At 33.1% G+C, this 19,080-nt stretch overlaps 1 protein-coding gene and 2 long non-coding RNA genes across 15 annotated transcripts; 2 read left to right on the top strand and 1 right to left on the bottom strand.

The window, feature by feature from the left end:
* Positions 1 to 3,861: 3,861 nt before the first annotated feature.
* LOC104767956 (uncharacterized) lies at positions 3,862 to 4,563 on the bottom strand. Its single transcript, XM_010491914.1, has one exon. It carries the CDS (start codon positions 4,561 to 4,563, stop codon positions 3,862 to 3,864), a length of 702 nt encoding a protein of 233 aa, XP_010490216.1.
* Positions 4,564 to 11,436: 6,873 nt separating this feature from the next.
* On the top strand, positions 11,437 to 15,551 carry LOC104766650 (uncharacterized). 13 transcript variants are annotated; one of them, XR_015590761.1, is made up of 10 exons: positions 11,437 to 11,744; positions 12,035 to 12,222; positions 12,561 to 12,669; positions 12,810 to 12,940; positions 13,052 to 13,398; positions 13,569 to 13,656; positions 14,125 to 14,230; positions 14,334 to 14,496; positions 14,639 to 14,731; positions 15,249 to 15,551. It is a non-coding gene; the product is annotated as an uncharacterized LOC104766650 (long non-coding RNA). The 13 variants fall into 13 exon arrangements; XR_015590760.1 differs by lacking the exon at positions 15,249 to 15,551 and having other exon boundaries at positions 14,661 to 14,882; XR_015590759.1 differs by lacking the exon at positions 15,249 to 15,551 and having other exon boundaries at positions 14,639 to 14,882.
* A 2,971-nt stretch (positions 15,552 to 18,522) lies between these two features.
* LOC147920791 (uncharacterized) lies at positions 18,523 to 19,067 on the top strand. Its single transcript, XR_015590758.1, has 2 exons — positions 18,523 to 18,636; positions 18,779 to 19,067. It is a non-coding gene; the product is annotated as an uncharacterized LOC147920791 (long non-coding RNA).
* The last annotated feature ends 13 nt before the right edge of the window (positions 19,068 to 19,080 follow it).

The raw sequence follows: 19,080 nt of genomic DNA, 5'->3' as shown, positions 1-19,080 counted from the left end.
ACAGAAACGTTTTAATTTTTGGCACCGTTTTTAATCTCCATACCTTAGCTTTAACCTCATTTGTAGCTCATTTGTTTTCTTAAACACCATTGGCGTCATCACATGTACCGTGGGAAGAGAGCTCACAAGCCAGTAAGCACTCTTAACCGAATATGTTCTTGATTGGCAATATGGCCAAATGATCATGTTAAAAAGAAAAAGAAAAAACAGGATGGGTTGCTTCAGTATATAGTAGTTCTGTTTAGTTTAATAATATGTTATTGTAGGATAATAAGGTAATCTCCGTGAGGAGTATCATCACATATATGACAACTATATATAGTGTGTACAACTAGGGTTATGTATCGAGAATATTCTATACAATGCAAAATTAAGAATGTTGCCATATATCTATTCTACCACTCCCCCACAGTCGGAGCTTTCGGAGCGTTGGGTGGACGAATGCTCAGACTGGACCGAAAGTCAAGAAACAAGGGAGAAGGAAGACCCTTAGTAAAAATATCAGCATACTGATACGCAGAAGGAACATGAAGAACGCGAACTTGAACAAGAGCAACTTTTTCCCGAACAAAGTGAATGTCAATCTCTACATGCTTAGTGCGTTGATGTTTGACGGGATTAGAGGAGAGATACACAGCGCTGATATTATCGCAGTAGACCATGGTAGCCAGGTTTAACGGAACACGAAGCTCAAGAAACAGATTCCGTAGCCAAGTAGCTTCGGAGACCGCATTAACCACACCTTTGTATTCTGCTTCAGCACTAGAACGAGACACGGTGGGTTGCCGTTTAGATTATCCCCAAGAAATATGCAGAACCCTGACGTAGAACGCCGTGTAGATGGGCAGCCCACCTAGTCGGCATCGGAATGAGCAGTGAGTGAGTCGGCAGAGTTCGGTGAAACATAAGCAGCATTCGAATAAGCAGTAAGAGTAGTTGTGGAATTCGTATAGAAATGGAGCCCGTGATCAAGATTTCCCTGAAGATACCGAAGAATGCGCTTCAACGCATGGAAATGCGACTCCCAGAGATCATGCATGAAGAGACAAATTTGTTGAACAGCAAACGAGATATCAGGTCTTGTGAATGTGAAGTATTGTAATGCTCCAGCGAGACTACGATATAACGTTGGATCAGCAACAGGAGGCTCATCGTCTTCAGCTAACTTACCGTGCGTATAGACCAGAGTAAGACAAGGTTTGCAATTGCTCATGCTGGCGTAAGAAATGATATCTGTGGCATAGTTGCGTTGATGAAGGTTGAGGCCAGTGCTACTACGGGTGAAGGTAATGCCAAGAAAGTGATGTAGTTGGCCAAGGTCAGTCATTTCAAACTCCTTGCTTAGAGAGTGAATAGGCATATCACGGAGAGACGTGGAGGAAGCGGTGAGAGCAATATCATCCACGTACAAGAGTAAATAAGCGAGATCCCATCAGAGATGCTCTGTTGGGATCCAATGCTCTTTGCATAGTTGGCAAACCTGGTGTTCCAAGCTCTAGGCGCCTGCTTGAGACCGTATAGTGACCTGCGCAATAAATAAACATGATCGGGTTTCTTGGGATCCACATAGCCGGCTGGTTGGTGCATGTAGACGACCTCTTCTAGGTCGCCATTGAGAAATGCGTTCTTGTCGTCGAGTTGACGAAGTGACCAATCTCTAGTAGCATCAAGATAAAGAACGGATCGAATAGTTGCAGGCTTCACAACCGGGCTAAAGGTTTCATCACAGTCGATACTAGGCTCTTGAGATTCGCCATTAGCCACAAGTCGAGCTTTATAACGCGCTAAACTCCCATCTGCATGATGCTTATGTTTGAACAACCATAAAGAACGGATCACGTTAACGTTAGGGTGGCGCGGAACAAGGTTCCAAGTGCCACTCTTAATTTGAGCATTGTATTCCTCATCCATAGCATTATTCCAAAATGGATCTTTTGCAGCTTGAACATGAAATAAGGGAATGGGAGAGACAGCATTAGCATTAAGACAAAGCCGAGTTTGAGGCTTACATATGCCATTTTTGCTGCGAGTGGTCATGGGATGAGTAGCTTGCGGAGGAGGCAAGACAGGAAGAACAGGCGGGGGACCAAGAGTTGTGTTTGAGGAAATAGGAGGAATAGGCGGTATGATGGGAGATAGAGGAGACAAAACTGTGTTTGTGGGAGGAGTTGAAATGTTTGGCTTTGTGGAAAACGGGAAGATCGTTTCATCAAAGATAACATGGCGAGATAAAATGATCTTATGTGTGGAGAGATCAAGACATCTGTAGCCACGATGATTAGAGGGATAACCAAGAAATATGCAAGTTGTGGACCTAGGAGCAAGTTTGTGAGGAGAAGTAGGTAAAAGATTAGGATAACATAAACAACCAAAGACTCTAAGATGAGAATAAGATACCGGTTTTTGAAACAGTTTAGTGTAGGGAATCTCATGACCAATTGTTGAGGATGGAGCGATGTTCAGCAGATATACCGCCGTGTGAAGAGCCTTGACCCAGTAGGAGTAGGGTAAGCTTGCTTGAGCTAACAGTGTGCGAACAATGTTCTTGATTGTCCGTAGCATCCGTTCAGCTTTCCCGTTTTGTTGAGATGTATGGGGACTGGAGAACCGGATCGTTGTACCTTCCGACGCCAAGTGAGTAAGGATCATGTTGTTGTTGAATTCTCCCCCATTGTCACATTGAAGAGACTTGATGTTGCATCGGAATTGAGTCTTCACATAATTTGAAAAATGAAGATATCTGCTGAACGTACCGCTCTTGTGTTTGAGTGGATAAATCCAGACAAACTGAGAAAAATGGTCAAGAAACAAGAGATAATATTTGATTCCACTTAAACTGAGAATATGAGAGGTCCAAATATCAGAATGAATAATATCAAATGGTTGTGAACCAATTGTTTGAGAAGACATAAAAGGAAGTCTTGTGTGTTTGCCAAGTTGACATGCATGACACACATTATTTTGCTGATGAAATAAAACAGAAGACGAAGAAGAAGCTAAAACACGATGATTCGCGCTACTAAGGTGACCAAGACATTGATGCCACACATCACTAGTGGGTGTAGTCACCGTGAGAGCATGTGGGGAAGCAAGCAACGTGGGAAGAGACACCGAGTAGAGAGGACCTGCATTGTTACATCAGAGAAGCTGGATCCGAGTTTGAAGGTCCTTAATAGAAAAACCAAAAGGATCAAATTCAAGAGAGCAATTGTTGTCAATAGAAAAACGACGAACAGAGATTAAATTCTTAACCATGGACGGACAAACAAGAATATTTTTGAGCTGAAAAGGACGAGAGGAAGAATTAAGAGTACCATGACATACAGTAGTTACAGGCGCAAGAGATCCATTACCGACTATAATCATTCGAAGTATGATCAAATTATGAGTAGAACTTAGATTACCTTGATTGTTGGTGACGTGAGTGATCGCACCGGTATCCATGACCCAGCCGCCATTGTGTGGGTCTTGCAACATCATAGTGTTGAAAGCATGTGCGAGAGCAGAAGGCAGATATGCAGATTGATCAGGAGCTTGAGCTGGTGGGAGGGAGGGTCCTTGAACAAGATGAGCAGCTGCTTGTGGAGGTTGAGGATGTGAACCAAGGATGCCAGATGCAGCGTGTGAGGGATGTGCCGGGAAGTGTTGTGGAGGTCGAACAGAGTGCTGGAAAGGAGTAGCGACGTAGTATGGAGGTGGTGTCGGCCCGTAAGTGTATGGATATGAAGCTTGGGGAGCGCCATAATTCCAATTGTTTGAGGACGGGGGCCAGTAGTTGTTGTGAGGACAACCATGTCCACCACGGTTGTTGCGTCCGCCACAACCGTGGCCACGACCGCCACCACAATAGAGAGATCCCGATTATTGTTGATGACGAGGGTGATGATCCGATGACGTGAAGAGTACGTCAGGGGAGGACGAATGATGAGATGTGGTAGGGGTGACACGGTGTTGCTTGGAAAGACGTTCCTCTTCCCTAATGAGCATCGAACGAGCAACCAAGAATGTGGGAAAATGCTCACGATGTTTTATCACGTTGATGATGCTGTCGAACTTATCCGTCAAGCCGTTGAGAAGATGGAGCACAAGTCCACGATCGGTCACCGGGGAGTCGATATTCGGAAAGAGATCAGAGAGGTTCTTCAATTTCTTGCAATATTCATGAACACTTCGGTCTCCAATCGTGATCGTGCGCAGCTCATTTTTGAACTGGAGAGCTCGAGCTTCTTTGTTGTCACAAAAGAGAGCCTCGATGGTAAGCCACAAATCACGAGCAGAGCATTTTGCTTTGAGAACCGTGTCAAGAATCAATTTCGAGATGGTACCGTAGATCCACATCTTCACCAGCCCATTACGTTCTTTCCATGTAGTCTCGGTGGTAGATGATGGTCGAGAGGAACCATTGAGATGGTCGAGGACACCATAACACAAGTAGTGAGTCTCGAAGTGCTCACGCCACTTGTCATAATTCAGTTTCTCCATGTCAAGCACAATAGGGACGCATGCCCAGAATTGGGAGATGCCAAAAGGCTTATCATTAGAAGAAGCAGTTGGAGCAGTCATGGAGAGAGGGCAAAAACAGAGCAAGAAGCGAAGAAGAAAAGGAGAAGAAACGCAAAAAAGAAGAAGATCGAAGAGAAGAAAAGAGCGGAGTTGGATCAGTTGTGCAGCTAGGGTTTAAGATGAACCTAGTGCTCTGATACCATGTAGGATAATAGGGTAATCTTTGTAGGAGTATCATCACATATATGACAACTATATATAATGTGTACACAACTAGGGTTATGTATCGAGAATATTCTATACAATGCAATATTAAGAATGTTGTCATATATCTATTCTATCAGTTATATCTTCCAATCAAACTGGTGTTACCCTTGTGGGTTAATGGCTTAATCATATTTTAATAAAATATTTATCTATACATAATTATTTTCATCACTATTTTAATATATAAGTTAAACATATTTATAAATCAATATGTGTATATAATATATAAAGTTTAATTCATATATTGATTTATATTTAATTTAATGTGCATTAATAAACTTTGAGGCATTTATATAGACGCATTAATATAGAAAATATTAAATTTTGTTAAGGGAAACGATGGTTTTTAGTATAAAATCCACTTAGGGATGTCAAAATGGATCAAAATTAATGAGCCAACTCAATTCAACTCAACTCATGAATCCTAATGAGTTGAAAATTTTGACCATAATGAGTTGACGGGTTAAATAAATTGATGATTAAATAAATTGATTAATGAGTATGACACCGTTGATGATGATGATAGTTAGCCCTGAGATTAATATACAATATTCGCGGATATCCGTATTCGTATCCGAATCCGCTCCGAAAAAAATGGATATCCAGGCGAATGGATACGGATACAGATAGTGAAATAGCAAATAAAACGGATACGGATACGAATACGAATATTGCTAAATTTTAAAACGAATAGCGGATATCCGCTTTTTCCCGAATATACTTTATTATATACGGATACGGATAATGCTAAATTTTAAAACGGATATTTGTTTTTTCACGGATATTCGGTATTTAGATATGGATATACAATATTTTTTCCAAAATACACAATATTTTATACAAAATACGCTGTATTTTAGTTTAAACTACATAATTTTTTTTATTTTTTTTTTACAGATATCCGCGGATATTCGCGGATAGTCAAAATTTTAACGGATATCCGAAATCTTTGGATACAAATACGGATAATAAATTACGGATAAAACGGATACGAATATCCCTAAAAAGCGGATATCTGCTCCGTTAACAGGGCTAATGATAGTGAAATGAGTTTGGTTATAATGGGTTTATGAGTTAACCACTAACCCATCAATTTCTTCATTATCAACCTAATATCATCAACATCATTATACAATGTCATCATACTATCATCATCATCATCCTACCATAATCATACTATCATCATCATCAACATTGCCATACTATCATCATCATCATCATACCTTCATAATTATATTAACATCACCATCATCATATCAACATATATATCATAGTCAACAACATGATGTCGTCATCATCATCTTATAATTTTTCCGCAAAAAATGGAAAACTAGATGTTTCCTCCGTAATTTTCCACTAAAAGTTATGTGATGGTGATAATGATGATGATGAAATAATGATAAAGTTTTTTTTTTTTGGGTCAAAATGATAAGGATTAATTATAATTATTTTATATTAAATATTAATTAATTTATAATGTAGTGGGTCAACCTAATTATTCATCTAACTCATCTAACTAAATGGATACATGGGTTAATCAATTATTCATCTAACTCATCTAACTAAATGGATATATGGGTTGATCAAACCCAATTGTTAAATGAGTTTAGTCAACTCATAAACTCACTGGATAACAAGTTGAGATGGGTTGGATTAACCATTTTGACACTCTCAAATCCACTTACCATAAAAATTCTCTAAATACTTTATTATTAATAAACCTTATAATAAGTTTGAGAATTTGTTAGAAATATCTTTTTTAATATACTCTTTTTTAAAACTACCCTTTTTTGGCCATTTTTATTTTTGCCCTCCTTAATTTTTAATCACATTTTACCCTTACATGAAAAATATTTAATCAATAAAATGAAAAACAAAATTTTCCTGCCAAAAAAATTTGCGACATATTTTCCCGCAAAAAATATTTTCGGAAAAAGTTTTCCGCCAAAAAATTTTGTCAAAAAAATTTTTAAAAAAATTTGACAAAAAAAATTTTTGCCGCAAAAAAAAGTTTACAAGGATTTTATAAGATTTTAAACGATTTGAAAACCTCATAAAAGCCTTATAAAACCATGTAAAAACTTTGTAAATGCCTTATAAAAACCTTGTAAAAAAACTTTGTAAAAACGTTGTAAATGGCTCATAAAAGCCTTATAAAAAACCTTGAAAAACCTTTTAAAAACTTTTTAAAAAGTTTTTCAAAGCGTTTACAAGGTTTTTATAAATTTTTTTAAGGTATAAATTTCAAAAAATTTGGCGGAAAAATCCAATTTCATTTTTTGGCGGAAATTTTTTTTCATTTTTATTGGGAAATTTTTTCTATTTTGGTGGCTGTACATTCTTATTGTCTCTCAAAAAAAGATAATTTGATCATTTTATACATAAAGAGAGGTACTTTTGAAAATAGTTAACATGGAAGAGTATTTATAAGGAAAAATGTCAAAAAAATCATGAACTTTCAAATTTGGGAAAAAAAAACATGAACTTTCGAAATGTCATTTAAATTCTAAACTTTCGGTTGACTTTTTAATAAAATAACTAAGTTTGGTTGACGCGGCTATTTGAGGCATGACATTAAATATTTATTAAAATAATAATAACGGAGTTAACTTCCGTTAACAATTAGCAGTCTTTGTCTGGCTCGTTTATAAAGCGACATCATTTAAAAAAATGAAAATAAAAACTGAAACCAATATTGATTGAACCCCTAACCTTGAGTTGTCCATAACAATTTGGTAATATGTCAAACAGAAATGTATATATTACACGATTAATTTAAAATAAGAAACAGATCGGCCATGGCTAAGCTCTTCACTACCACTTGTTCTTCAGTTCTCTTGGTTTCCACTGTAAACTCAAGAAAGAGCTTCTCTCTCTTCTTATATCTCCCTTAAACCCAATTCTCTCTTTCTTTTTTGGTCATAACCCCAGATATCTAGCTTTCTAAGATCCAATGAGATTCGCAGCTTCTCCCGTAAATTAGACCATCGCCTTCTCCGCCGGACAAAGAGGAAGTTCCAATGTTACCGAGAACCAGCTAACCGTATCCGTAAATCGAAGAAATGGTTTAGTGGTTTTAGATTTTGGACTAACAATATAAATATATGCGTTTCTATTTTTGTCAATTAATCAATGTAGCTCAACTGGTTATGGCTACATGGAAAAAAATCAAACATCTTTAAGGGAACCGGTTCTAATCTCATTTTTGTTTTTTTTGGTCTTAGTTTTTATTTTTTTTAAATGACGTAGTTTAAGTGCTTACGGAAGTTAACTCCGTTATTAGTATTTTAATGAATATTTAATATCATGCTTCAAATGGTTGGTTCAAGGAAACTTAGTTATTTTATCGAAGAGTCAACGGAAAGTTTGGGATTTAAATGACATTTCAAAAGTTCATGTTTATTTCTTTCCAAATTTGAAAGTTCATGGTTTTTTTGATATTTTTCTCTTTTAAAAAAGAAGCATGCAAAAAGGGGTATTTTTGAGAATGCCCCTAATAAGTTCCCTTATCTCATGTCCGCCTGAGTAAAAGTATACAAAATTTATACTACTAAAAGAGAAACATTTTTAATAAATAGACATAAATTAAGAGATTATTACATAAAATGCCATTTAAACGGGAATAAGGATATGTATAATTGTTGAAGCGAAACAGACATAATTAGCACGATATTCGTCATGTATATGCCAATATCTAAACAAATCTACCCATCTAATTAGCACGTCAAACTTTAATGCTTCCTTTATTATATTGTTACAATTAGGAAAATTTAATCTTAGAATATCTTCTATTAATGAATAATCTAAGGAATCATAATAAAATCTATATCCCTGAACATTAGCACCTACCATAACAATTATGAGTAAGCGTTAAAACAAAATACTTCGAGCATATCTTTCACCTGCAATTTTTTTAAAAAGAAAGTAATTAATGATAATTCCAAAATTTATCATAATAATAATTTCGCAATATTAACAAAATATATCTAAATCTAAGTTTTTTTTGGCAATTCGAATGTAATACGTTACTATTGTTTAGGAATATTGCACCGGATCCGGCATATTCCTTTCATCGAGTAGTTACATAAGGCTATAAATATAGAAACATCCTAAAAGTTTAACATAGCACCCCACTATTAAAACCATTCACAAAAGCATACACTTTTGAAATCACAATAGTTGCAAATGCTACTCACAAGTCTTGCTATGACCAAACCTTTTGAAACATGTTGGAGGTTCAAGTGAAAATAATGCACACATAGAAAATCAGAAAAGGGGAAGCCATAGAGATGATTGAATTTATCCGATGTGTCTCTGTAAGTTACTTGATTTTTAAAAATTATGTTTTGTTGGCAAGTATTATATTTAGTTATGACTAAACCATGTTTACTACTTATGATTTAGGTTACCGAAGGATGGACTATCACATCCTTGACAATTCAAGAAAGTATGTTAGCTTTTTTCCTCGCAGAACCATTTCAGAAGTTTTGGAAGCAACTAAAGTAATGACCAATGTATGGATAGTACGTCAAGTATATTTCTATTACTTATATTTTATAGAAGGATCATGCAAACTAATAGCATGTTTAAATGTTTCTTTTAGGAGGGGAAGTATAAGATCTGCATGTGTACCACCTATTCGATTGACATGGATTTTGGTTCTTATTACTTTGCCTCCAAGTGTACAAGACGACATTTAAGGTGCCAAAAACCATGTTAGCATTATAAAACAATTATTCTATGAATGAAACTTTGTGTGTGTGTGTTTTTTTTTTTTTTTTTTTTTTTTTATTTTTTTTATTCCAAACTAAATTAAATACGTGTGGAATTGATTTTAAAGCTAAAATTATTATTATGTTTGTAATACATAAGTGCAGATTTATAAGTAAGAAGATCACTCTATGAAAAAAATAGTAAGAAAATTGTGGTATGGCTATTTTGGGAGAGAGAACCCTTCCCATCCCATGTATGCCATGTTTTGGTATTAGTTTTAATACCCATTTTAAGATTATACATTTTAGTTCAACAGATAAAAAAATTAGGTAAGAGATTCAGACTTAATTAGTGACAAGCTAGATTTCTTTAAATAAATATTATTCTAGGCTTAAACACAAATATTAAAGAGAAGCATTTTTCACTATCTAGGCATAAATTTTGAGATTATTACATTCCATTGGATTTAGTTTTAGGGAAAAAAAAAAGATCAATTGGTTAACCAGGGAGATCCGAATATTCCTATTCGGATCGTGATTAATGTGGCTAAGAGACTGGGTTCTAAATCTGTATCCAAACATATAGAATCATTTAAATTCATTACCATAAAACCCCAGTTTGATAGTTGTTTATTTTTATTTTATATACTAGATAAAAAACCGCGCTGCGCTGCGGAAATTATTTTTTTTATATAAATATGATTAGAAATAATTTAAAAGACTTTTAAGATTTAATATCTTGCATTTGCTCATATTTTAGTAATTTTTTACTTGATTATTTTATTTATGTAGGCATACATTAATAAATATATGCTATATATTACTTTTACAAAGTATTTTGTTGATACAAACTCACAAATAATAGTTCATTCATATTATTTTGTAGCTAAATTTGTTCTTTTTAGAAAATTATATGAACTTCAATCTAAAGATTTTTTTTTAAACCTCCTAAGGATAACTTATATCCTTTTTTAAAAGGACATTTACTCATCAATTTAAATTATATTGCTAGATTTCATACTAATGGTTTCATATTTCTATGATTTAATAAGATTTTTGTTTTAATTCTTTATTGTACATTTCACTTCATTTAAGTAGGAGCTAGTGCTAGGTTTCATTATAATTCTATACTCTAACTAAATTTAACTTTCATGAAACATATGATTTTATTATGTAATCTTAAGAACCAAATTCTTTTAACCAGTTTCTTTTTGTTTTTGAAAAACATTATAACGATCTTTATATAATTAATATATTAAAATGAATTACAAAAATTTATTCGAGATAAGAAAAAATAGCTGACAAATATATTACAATAAACTATTTCATTAAATATTGCATAATTAAAAAAAAAAAAAAAACACGCATGAAAATGTTAGAAAATATTCAAACATCAAAAATAAATAATTGGAACTGATATTTTAACGTCTAAATTTTTTATTTTTATAACCATCAATTTTTTTATTTTACATGTGTTATATCATACTTTCTTCATTCATAAGTATGAAGAAGTAAGTATAATATAATGAATTATTTAGCTTATTTTATGTAACACCATCTAATTTTCAAGCATGGGATTATGACATAGATATAATTTCGTTTTCCCCGTTGTTTACAAATAACTAATAATATAGGAGCGAGAGAAAAGATGGGTAGAGAAGCGATCGCCAATAGTCTCGCTATTATTAAATTGAAACAACACAGTTATGGGAAATGATGATGTTTATAAAGATATGCATCATTTTCATTTTGATAGACTATCAAAATACAATAATTGATAATTTCATTTTTTTTTTTAAATAATGTGTTCAAAAAAATATGAATATTTGGTCTAGCATGTAACATTGGGCATGTCCAATAGAATATTTGGTTTGTTTTTTGAGTCGGCCAATTTTGGTAAAACCCAAACTATGTTATGGTCCACTTATAAAACGATCCAAAACTAATTTCATGTGCCTCTTTGTTTTTTTGTTTGGTAAGCTGAATCTATACATACATATACATACGTATATCTTCTTCGCCGTCTAGAATCTACTTTCCAGGCAAAAAAATTGAGGCAGAAAATCAAACGGGTAGAAGAAGGTTTTTGGTCGAGATTGGAGTCTCCAATAAGACAATTTTAAACAGTGTTAAGATGGAGGTTGCGGATCGGAGATGTTTTTGGAGAAGATTTCGATAATGAAACGGTGAAGATGACAATCACGGACTGACGTTTCCAGTTGATGGAGGATGTTTCCCTTGCAATTATCGATCTTTCAGTTTGTAAGTTTAGTTGATTTGATTTTAAAGCTTTGATTCTAGATACAGCTTTGATTTGATTTACAACTATTTTTTTTTTGGGTGTTCTCTTCCTGAAGTAGTGTAAAGACTTCTATTTCTCAATTGAATCGAGAGACTAATAATTGTTTTTTTTTTTTTTGTGTGTGTGTTCTCCTTTTGCCGTTGGTGGTTCCTGCTTTTTGTCGATTGCTGAGAATCTTCTTTTCTGTCATTGCTTTGTTAGTAAGTATCATTCAGAATTTGAATCAAACTCTACTTTTGTTGTTTCTCAGGACCTTGAGAGAAAGAATGAGAGAGGGAGGAAGAGGTGAAACTGTGAAGATCATAAGAAACCTCAGTTTCTGAGGTTTTTGTCCGAGAAGAAGAAGAAGAAGATGGCGGAGACTGTACATGCTCCGATCGTTACTTACGCATCGATGCTTTCGCTTCTCGCCTTCTGTCCACCTTTCGTCATTCTCCTGTACAGCTCTCTTACTTTATTCCCTCTAGTTCCTCAGATCAGACTTTGATTCATATCCTGAATTTGATTGCTCATATCTTTAAATCTTAGGAATCATTAGAACCTTCGATTGAGTAAAAGCGATTCACAATGATTCTTTCTCGTAAAAAAGTCTTGTTTCAGTAGAGCCGCATGCTGATAGAGTTATGGTCTTCGTTGTCCAGATTAAGCAACATGCGTAGATTTGAAGCTATAAATTCATATCTAATCTATTTGGGGAATTGTATCGGTTATGCTAATTCCTTTTAAGGTTCTCATTTTGTGAAACCAGTGACTGACTGAGATACCCACTTTTACAGGGCTGTTGGTGAGCCTGCGTTTGTCATTGTTGTATTTGATGAGTGGAAATGCTGGATTCATATAGAAGCTTAAAGGAACAACAACGAAAGATGAAATGCAGAAGCGGAGGTAAACAATTCTAGAAATTGGAAATCATTAAACTTAAAATGACTTTAATTATTTGGTGTCTCCAGTTCGGGCCTTCTTGCTTTGTCTCTCTGATGGCTCTTGTACTGAGGCTTGAACAATAATGTCATTAGAGTTTGCAGTGGCAGGTTGTTGGTCTTCGGTGGAAGGTGTCTCTGATGTCTCTAAGGCCTGGGTTTGGGGATCAACTTCATTACAGTCGATTGATGCCTGAGGGGGTGGTTTCTGGACTTCACTGACAACCCGAGACACGGTAAAGGTCTCATACTTTGATTTGAAGTTGTAGCGGGTAATCTTTAATTCAAACTCGAATGTCCTCCCAGTTAACTCGCTAAAGACTTAGGCACCCCATCCTTCATTACAGGCTATAGAAATGGAGTTTAAGAAAATGTCACGGAGAGAAAAGAAACATGAGAATAGCAATAAAGCATGAGGTATAGGGGAGGGTGAGGCTAAGCTGTTGCAAACCTGAGAGTCAATCAACTCAGTGACTCCAATGTTTATCAATTGGGTGGTGGTTTCATCAAGCATCACGAAAATTGTTTTGTCTTTACCGTCCCTGACAACCAGCTCCACCCGATACTTGACCACACCAATAGGCTCACCAGAGCAACGTTTGCAAATTAGAGAAGGACCGGATTCCACAAGCTTTAACCCACACTTGCCACATGCAACGTATTTCCACCCACGTTCAACCACAATCTCTTCAATGTAAGCTGTGCATTTGAACTCCTTTTCCTATATTTATAATAGCATTCATGGGTCATGGAAATAAGTGTAGGGATGGAAACAGTGGAATTAGACAATCAAATAGACCTGTTCTGTAGAAGTGGAGACAAATTTGCGAGCCTCTGCAATTGAAAATGGGTCAATTTTTGCAGGCGATTTACCTCCATTAATAGTTGGTGGTACACCATCGGGAAGTGAGGAGCTGTAATTTGAGAGGAATATATTGTCAGACAAAACATGGTAAGTATTAGAATATATGGTAATATGGTTATTTCAATTCTGGAAGATAGAACCTTTTTGGGAAAACTTTGATTGCTTCATAGGCGTCACCTGTGTAGAAACGGGTTGAGTATGTTGTGCTCAATGACAGATTGCTTATTAGGGAGGGTAAAGATTGTAGTAGTAAAATAAATATAGATTGTCTACCTCCATAGGACTTTGGATTGACAGCTGTGATTATTAGTATTGTTGATTTGCCAACAATAGAAGCATATAACTTTCTGAATTCAGCTGCACATCCATCCCATACCATGATACGGACATTGTTATCACTGCATATACATAGAAAAATTAAGTTCTAGTAGGTGGGAGCAAACGTGTAAAAGTTAGATGGGATTAATGGAAAACTTACTCAGCTAGTCGCAAATATAAAGTAATTTTGTCTTCTGAGGATGTGTCATCTAAACTGGTACCTTGAATCTTTGTTAGTTCCCCAACAACATCTGGAAGGTGAATACTTGTTAGAGGATGAGCAGATAAATATATGAGCAAATTATCATGTTGATAGACCTAAATATCGAGGTAACACTACCAGGTAAATGTTGATTAGTTCCAGCAAGAGTCCACAATTCGTTTTGTTGTCGAAACCGAAACATCTCATGTGGAATCACGGCTGTGTTTCCTTCTATGGATGTAAGGATGGTGCCATCCAAGAACTTAATGACGTAGGGATGATCTGTTAGTCTGTATTGTGGATAGCTAGTATCCACTTGGAATTCAGAAATATTGTAAATGCTCCCCTCGTGAAGGTCATCCCTGAAGCGGTAAACTCGGTATTGGGGTATTGAAACTTGAATTAAGGTAGACTGCATTACATTTTCTTCCTCTGTTAATCTTAAAAATATAGAAGATAGAAGGCTATATATAAATGTATGGAAGTTGTATACCTGTTCATCAAGTAGGAGGAAATCTAGGCTGATAATTTTGCCATTTTGATGGAAAGCTTTTGCATGCCATTTACGTAGAAGGCGACCACACACAACCTGAGGAACACGTCCTGGCTGAAGGTCCTTCAATGGAATGGTACTCATAATTGGTAATGTTGAAGGTCGTTGTAATGAAAATATGGAAAGATGGGTAATTTATAGAAGGAGCTGATATGTAGGATTTGTTTTAAAAAATTTTGTATCGGGAATTAATGAGTGACGATTTGATTACATTTAAGGAGATCATGGAGGTTTTTAGAATATATGAATTCCTAACGTTTATATGGCAATAAATTTAGGAGATCGTGGGCCAAAGCGTTTTTGAATATAGGACTATAAATTGCGTAATAAAGAGAATTGTTGACCTCTACAATTGAGAAGATCGTGGGCAATTAAAGAGAGGCAATTAATTTTCAAACCAATTAAATACCAAACAACCAATAAGGAGAGAGCAGAAGTATACTTTTATATATATGATTATTAATGATACATGAAGATACCAGTATAGATACGTGGAGAAACTTCCTACCAAAAAAATACGTGGAAATACCAATATATAAATGGTTTTATTATTTTTTTGTCACACATGAATTTAATACTTATATATATATATATATATGTTTGCAGGCGGTAAAAAAACAAATGTTGTTACTAGATATGGTGCGAAAGAGAAAACATGTAAGGTAGAAACGTGAAGGAGTATTGTCAAAGGACTTTAATTATGAAGAACATACTTCTCAAGTGATTGATTATAATCAATTTAATTGTATAGTAGATTTGTGTAACCATCCACACATATAGCGTAGGTATATATATGTATATATGTGTGGTATAAAAAATCAAAATTTTATTAATGTGTTTTTTAAAATCATTTTTAAATTGTAAATTTACATTTTTGTTTAATTTAATTTAATTTGTGTGTTATTAAAATTACGGCAATCAAACAAAGTATATTTTAGTGTATTAGTTATAATTTCATATCCAAACTTATATGAACCAATAATCTACCATAAAATATTGGAAATATAATTATCAGTTTTAAATTATATAAAGAAATCAATTTTAATTCGATTGCATAAATATAGAAGTAAACATACCAACTTTTTTTGTTGGGACAAAAAGAAGCTATCAGACCAATTAAAACGAAAGAACATATCATACCAACATAACTATTGTAACAGTGTTAGTGCATAAGGATAAGTTTCATTTATAAATACCAATGAATAAATATCAATTTTAAAAGTGAATAGTTTCACTTATTTTCACACATGAATATATAAAATTTTGGGTAAAATTCCATTTTTTTAATAGCTATATTTTATTCTCAAAATCTAAGTTGAGTAAGAGCAATTTAGAATGGATAAATATATAACTTTGGAATGGAATAAATTTGAGTATTTTTGAAAATTTTACAGAGTTTTAGACTATCAAAATATAAAATAATCTCTAATCCAATCTCTTAAGACATATTTTATAGATAATAATTTTTTTTAATTGAAATACATGTTACCTACGGGTTTTGCAAATTCAGCATGGCCAATGCAGACATTGCTCCTTTGGTTTTTGGGTAAAGAGTTTTCCACAAGTAAAAAAATAGCAAAACCATTTCAAGGTAAGCCTATCAATGTGGATTTGTCACGCTATACAATTTAAGGTCATTGAGTTTAGGAATTTTAATCATTATAGCAGATTTTATAGATAATTTTGAGAAATATAAAGAAAATTTGTATAATATCCACTAATTTGTAAAAGTTAAATATCCAAACAAAAAGTACTTGAAGTACGAGTATCCCATCCGAATCTTCTACCTATTTCTTTATCTGTTAGACTAAAATTTACAATCTTAAATGGGTAAAGTATTATTAAAGTCACGGTTATGAAGTAGAATAAACATGACGTATATGGGACGTGACGGTTTTTCTGTTCAGATATAAACATTCTATTTTCATCTTATTTTTTTTAATTGTAGTTGTTTATACTTTTCGTCTAAAAACAAAACATATAATCATTCTTTTCGTCCAAAAACCAAAAACATATCAAATACTATACTGATACGAGTTTAGATTATAAATGTTACTAATATTCGTTAAAAATATGTTTATAAACATTATCCTGCATATACATCATATATTGCAAACTTAATAATAACCTTAATTTTTGAAATCAACCCCGCACGTACGTGCGGGTCCGAATCTAGTTTGATATAATTGTGATTTATTTAATCCCTATGTAGATATATGTTTACATTAATAACATACATTATAATCATGTAAATTTATACATATATATATATATAACGATATATTAATATATGATTTAGTGTTTTTCTTAAATGAATGTTTGTTAGACCTCATCACTAACTTTTCTTATATAAACGTTCTATGTTATCTTTTAAAACTATTTTATCTAAGTTTTCACCTACGGTACACCGCGAGACTAAATTATAAATTATTGTATTTAAATAAGAAATTTTAAATTATTTAGTTTTCAAATTCTCAATTAATTAACTTTTGTCTAATTAATTTTGTTTAAAATATTTTTTCTTCTTCTTACATTTTATACTGTTTAAACCTAATTAATTACATCATATTTATTATTGGATAGAATATAAAATTTTAGATTTGTTTTGTTTTCTAGAATTAAACAGATATGTATGCCTATATGGTATGTTAGTGTATATTTTTATGTGTATAATTTTTTTTGTTGAGAATATTAAGAATGTGTTATAGTATGTGTAATATTTTATAGTTCATATACTAAATAATTTATAAATTAATTTTCCAAACTATGATTACAAATCTATAGTATATGAAATAAACTAGTAGGAGGTGTATTGAAACAATGATTTTGGAAGATTTGATGGGATTCAGAAAATTTGGAATTTTGATAGATTTTAGGGAAGTTGATATGATTTATGGTAAAATTCTTTCAAATCCCTCCTAAAACCCTGAGATTTGGATTTTTGTATTTTTAACTAAACAAATCCTCTCAAATCCTCCTGAATCCCTAAAACTTATTAAAATCCAAATCAACAAACTGTTTTGAAAAACAGTGGATTTTAAAGTAGATTTTTAAATCATCAGTTCAATAATAGTAGATTTCAAGAAACTTTTTAAAATCCATGATTGAATAACATAGGATTTGTAATATTTACACAAATCATTTGAAATGTCAAGTTGAATACACCCCCTAATAGTTTTATTGTTGGTTCTATAGTCCAAATCCGCTATGATTGGTGGGTCATGGAACACATATTTTATTAAGGAATATGCTAGGAATCACGTATTATTACTTTGATTAGGTATATTTTTAATTTTAGGGAATGTTATATTTATTTAATTTATTATCAAATTACTATTTAATATAAATGTAGTAGTTCCGATTTTTTTGGAAAGTTGCGAATATGGGGGAATAACTATTTACAAAAATTGGAAACCTTATCATAATTTAATAAATTGTAAATTATAAATTAATAAATATTTAATGACAATAGCATGATTGTAAATGTGTTCCAACTACAGGATTTATTTGATAAATGTCTCCACAAATGGATATAAAGATTGTCTATAATGTTTTCCTAAAAATAGCCAATGTTTTGTAAATATGGAAACAGAGGCTTTAGAGGACAACATCTTGTGGGATAATATCTATTATGAGAAAGACTATAAACCTGAGATGCACGATAGGGTAATACTACATTTACTATTCAAATTCTAGTCTTAATTAAAATTTCACTACATTCCCATTTTTGGTAATAGTACCCATATCCAATAAGTCAAATCTATAAATAAATAAACTTTTAACATTTTGATAAATATACTAACAAAATCTTCAAGAATTTGTGATCAAACCATCACCTAAGTTTGACTACAAAAAGATATAAAATGCAACAACCAAATTCACTATTGAAAGCAAAAAAAAAAAAAAAAAAAATCATAACAAAAATTTACTTACATAATGAAAAACATTTCTTTCAAAGTTCTGTTATTGGTTTCTCTTCTACTCGCTGTCTTTTGTAAGTATACATACCGTACATATAATATCATTTTAAAACAAACCAAAAGAATTTTACATATCAAAATTAAGTTAATTTACTTATATCTTAACTTTATTTTTTTTTAAGATCATTTCGTTGTATTTGTTTTGTGTGTTTGAAGGGCAAAATATTGCGGCCAAATATCATTGTTTAACGAATGAAGATTGCATGAAGCTTTGTCAATGTTATGAAGCGTATTGTGACATAAGATTCAATACTTGTATTTTTGGAAAAAATGATATGGGTCCGATAGATGTCAGTTCTTCTGAACATCCTTGTATTCAAGGGACATAAAAGTTGTGACGGTGGAGAATCTCCACCACGACGATTGAAGTTATAATGAAAAAATATGCATGTATACTTCTAATAGACATTATTTGCTAAAGGAAATAAGAACTTTTATGTGGTGATATGTCATGTGGA

Source organism: Camelina sativa, chromosome 19 (genome assembly GCF_030686135.1).
Source record: "Camelina sativa cultivar CO46 ecotype springtype chromosome 19, ASM3068613v1".
Lineage (NCBI taxonomy): Eukaryota > Viridiplantae > Streptophyta > Magnoliopsida > Brassicales > Brassicaceae > Camelina > Camelina sativa.
The sequence above is the reverse complement of the archived record's forward strand: the minus strand, read 5'-3'. Positions and strand labels throughout refer to the sequence as shown.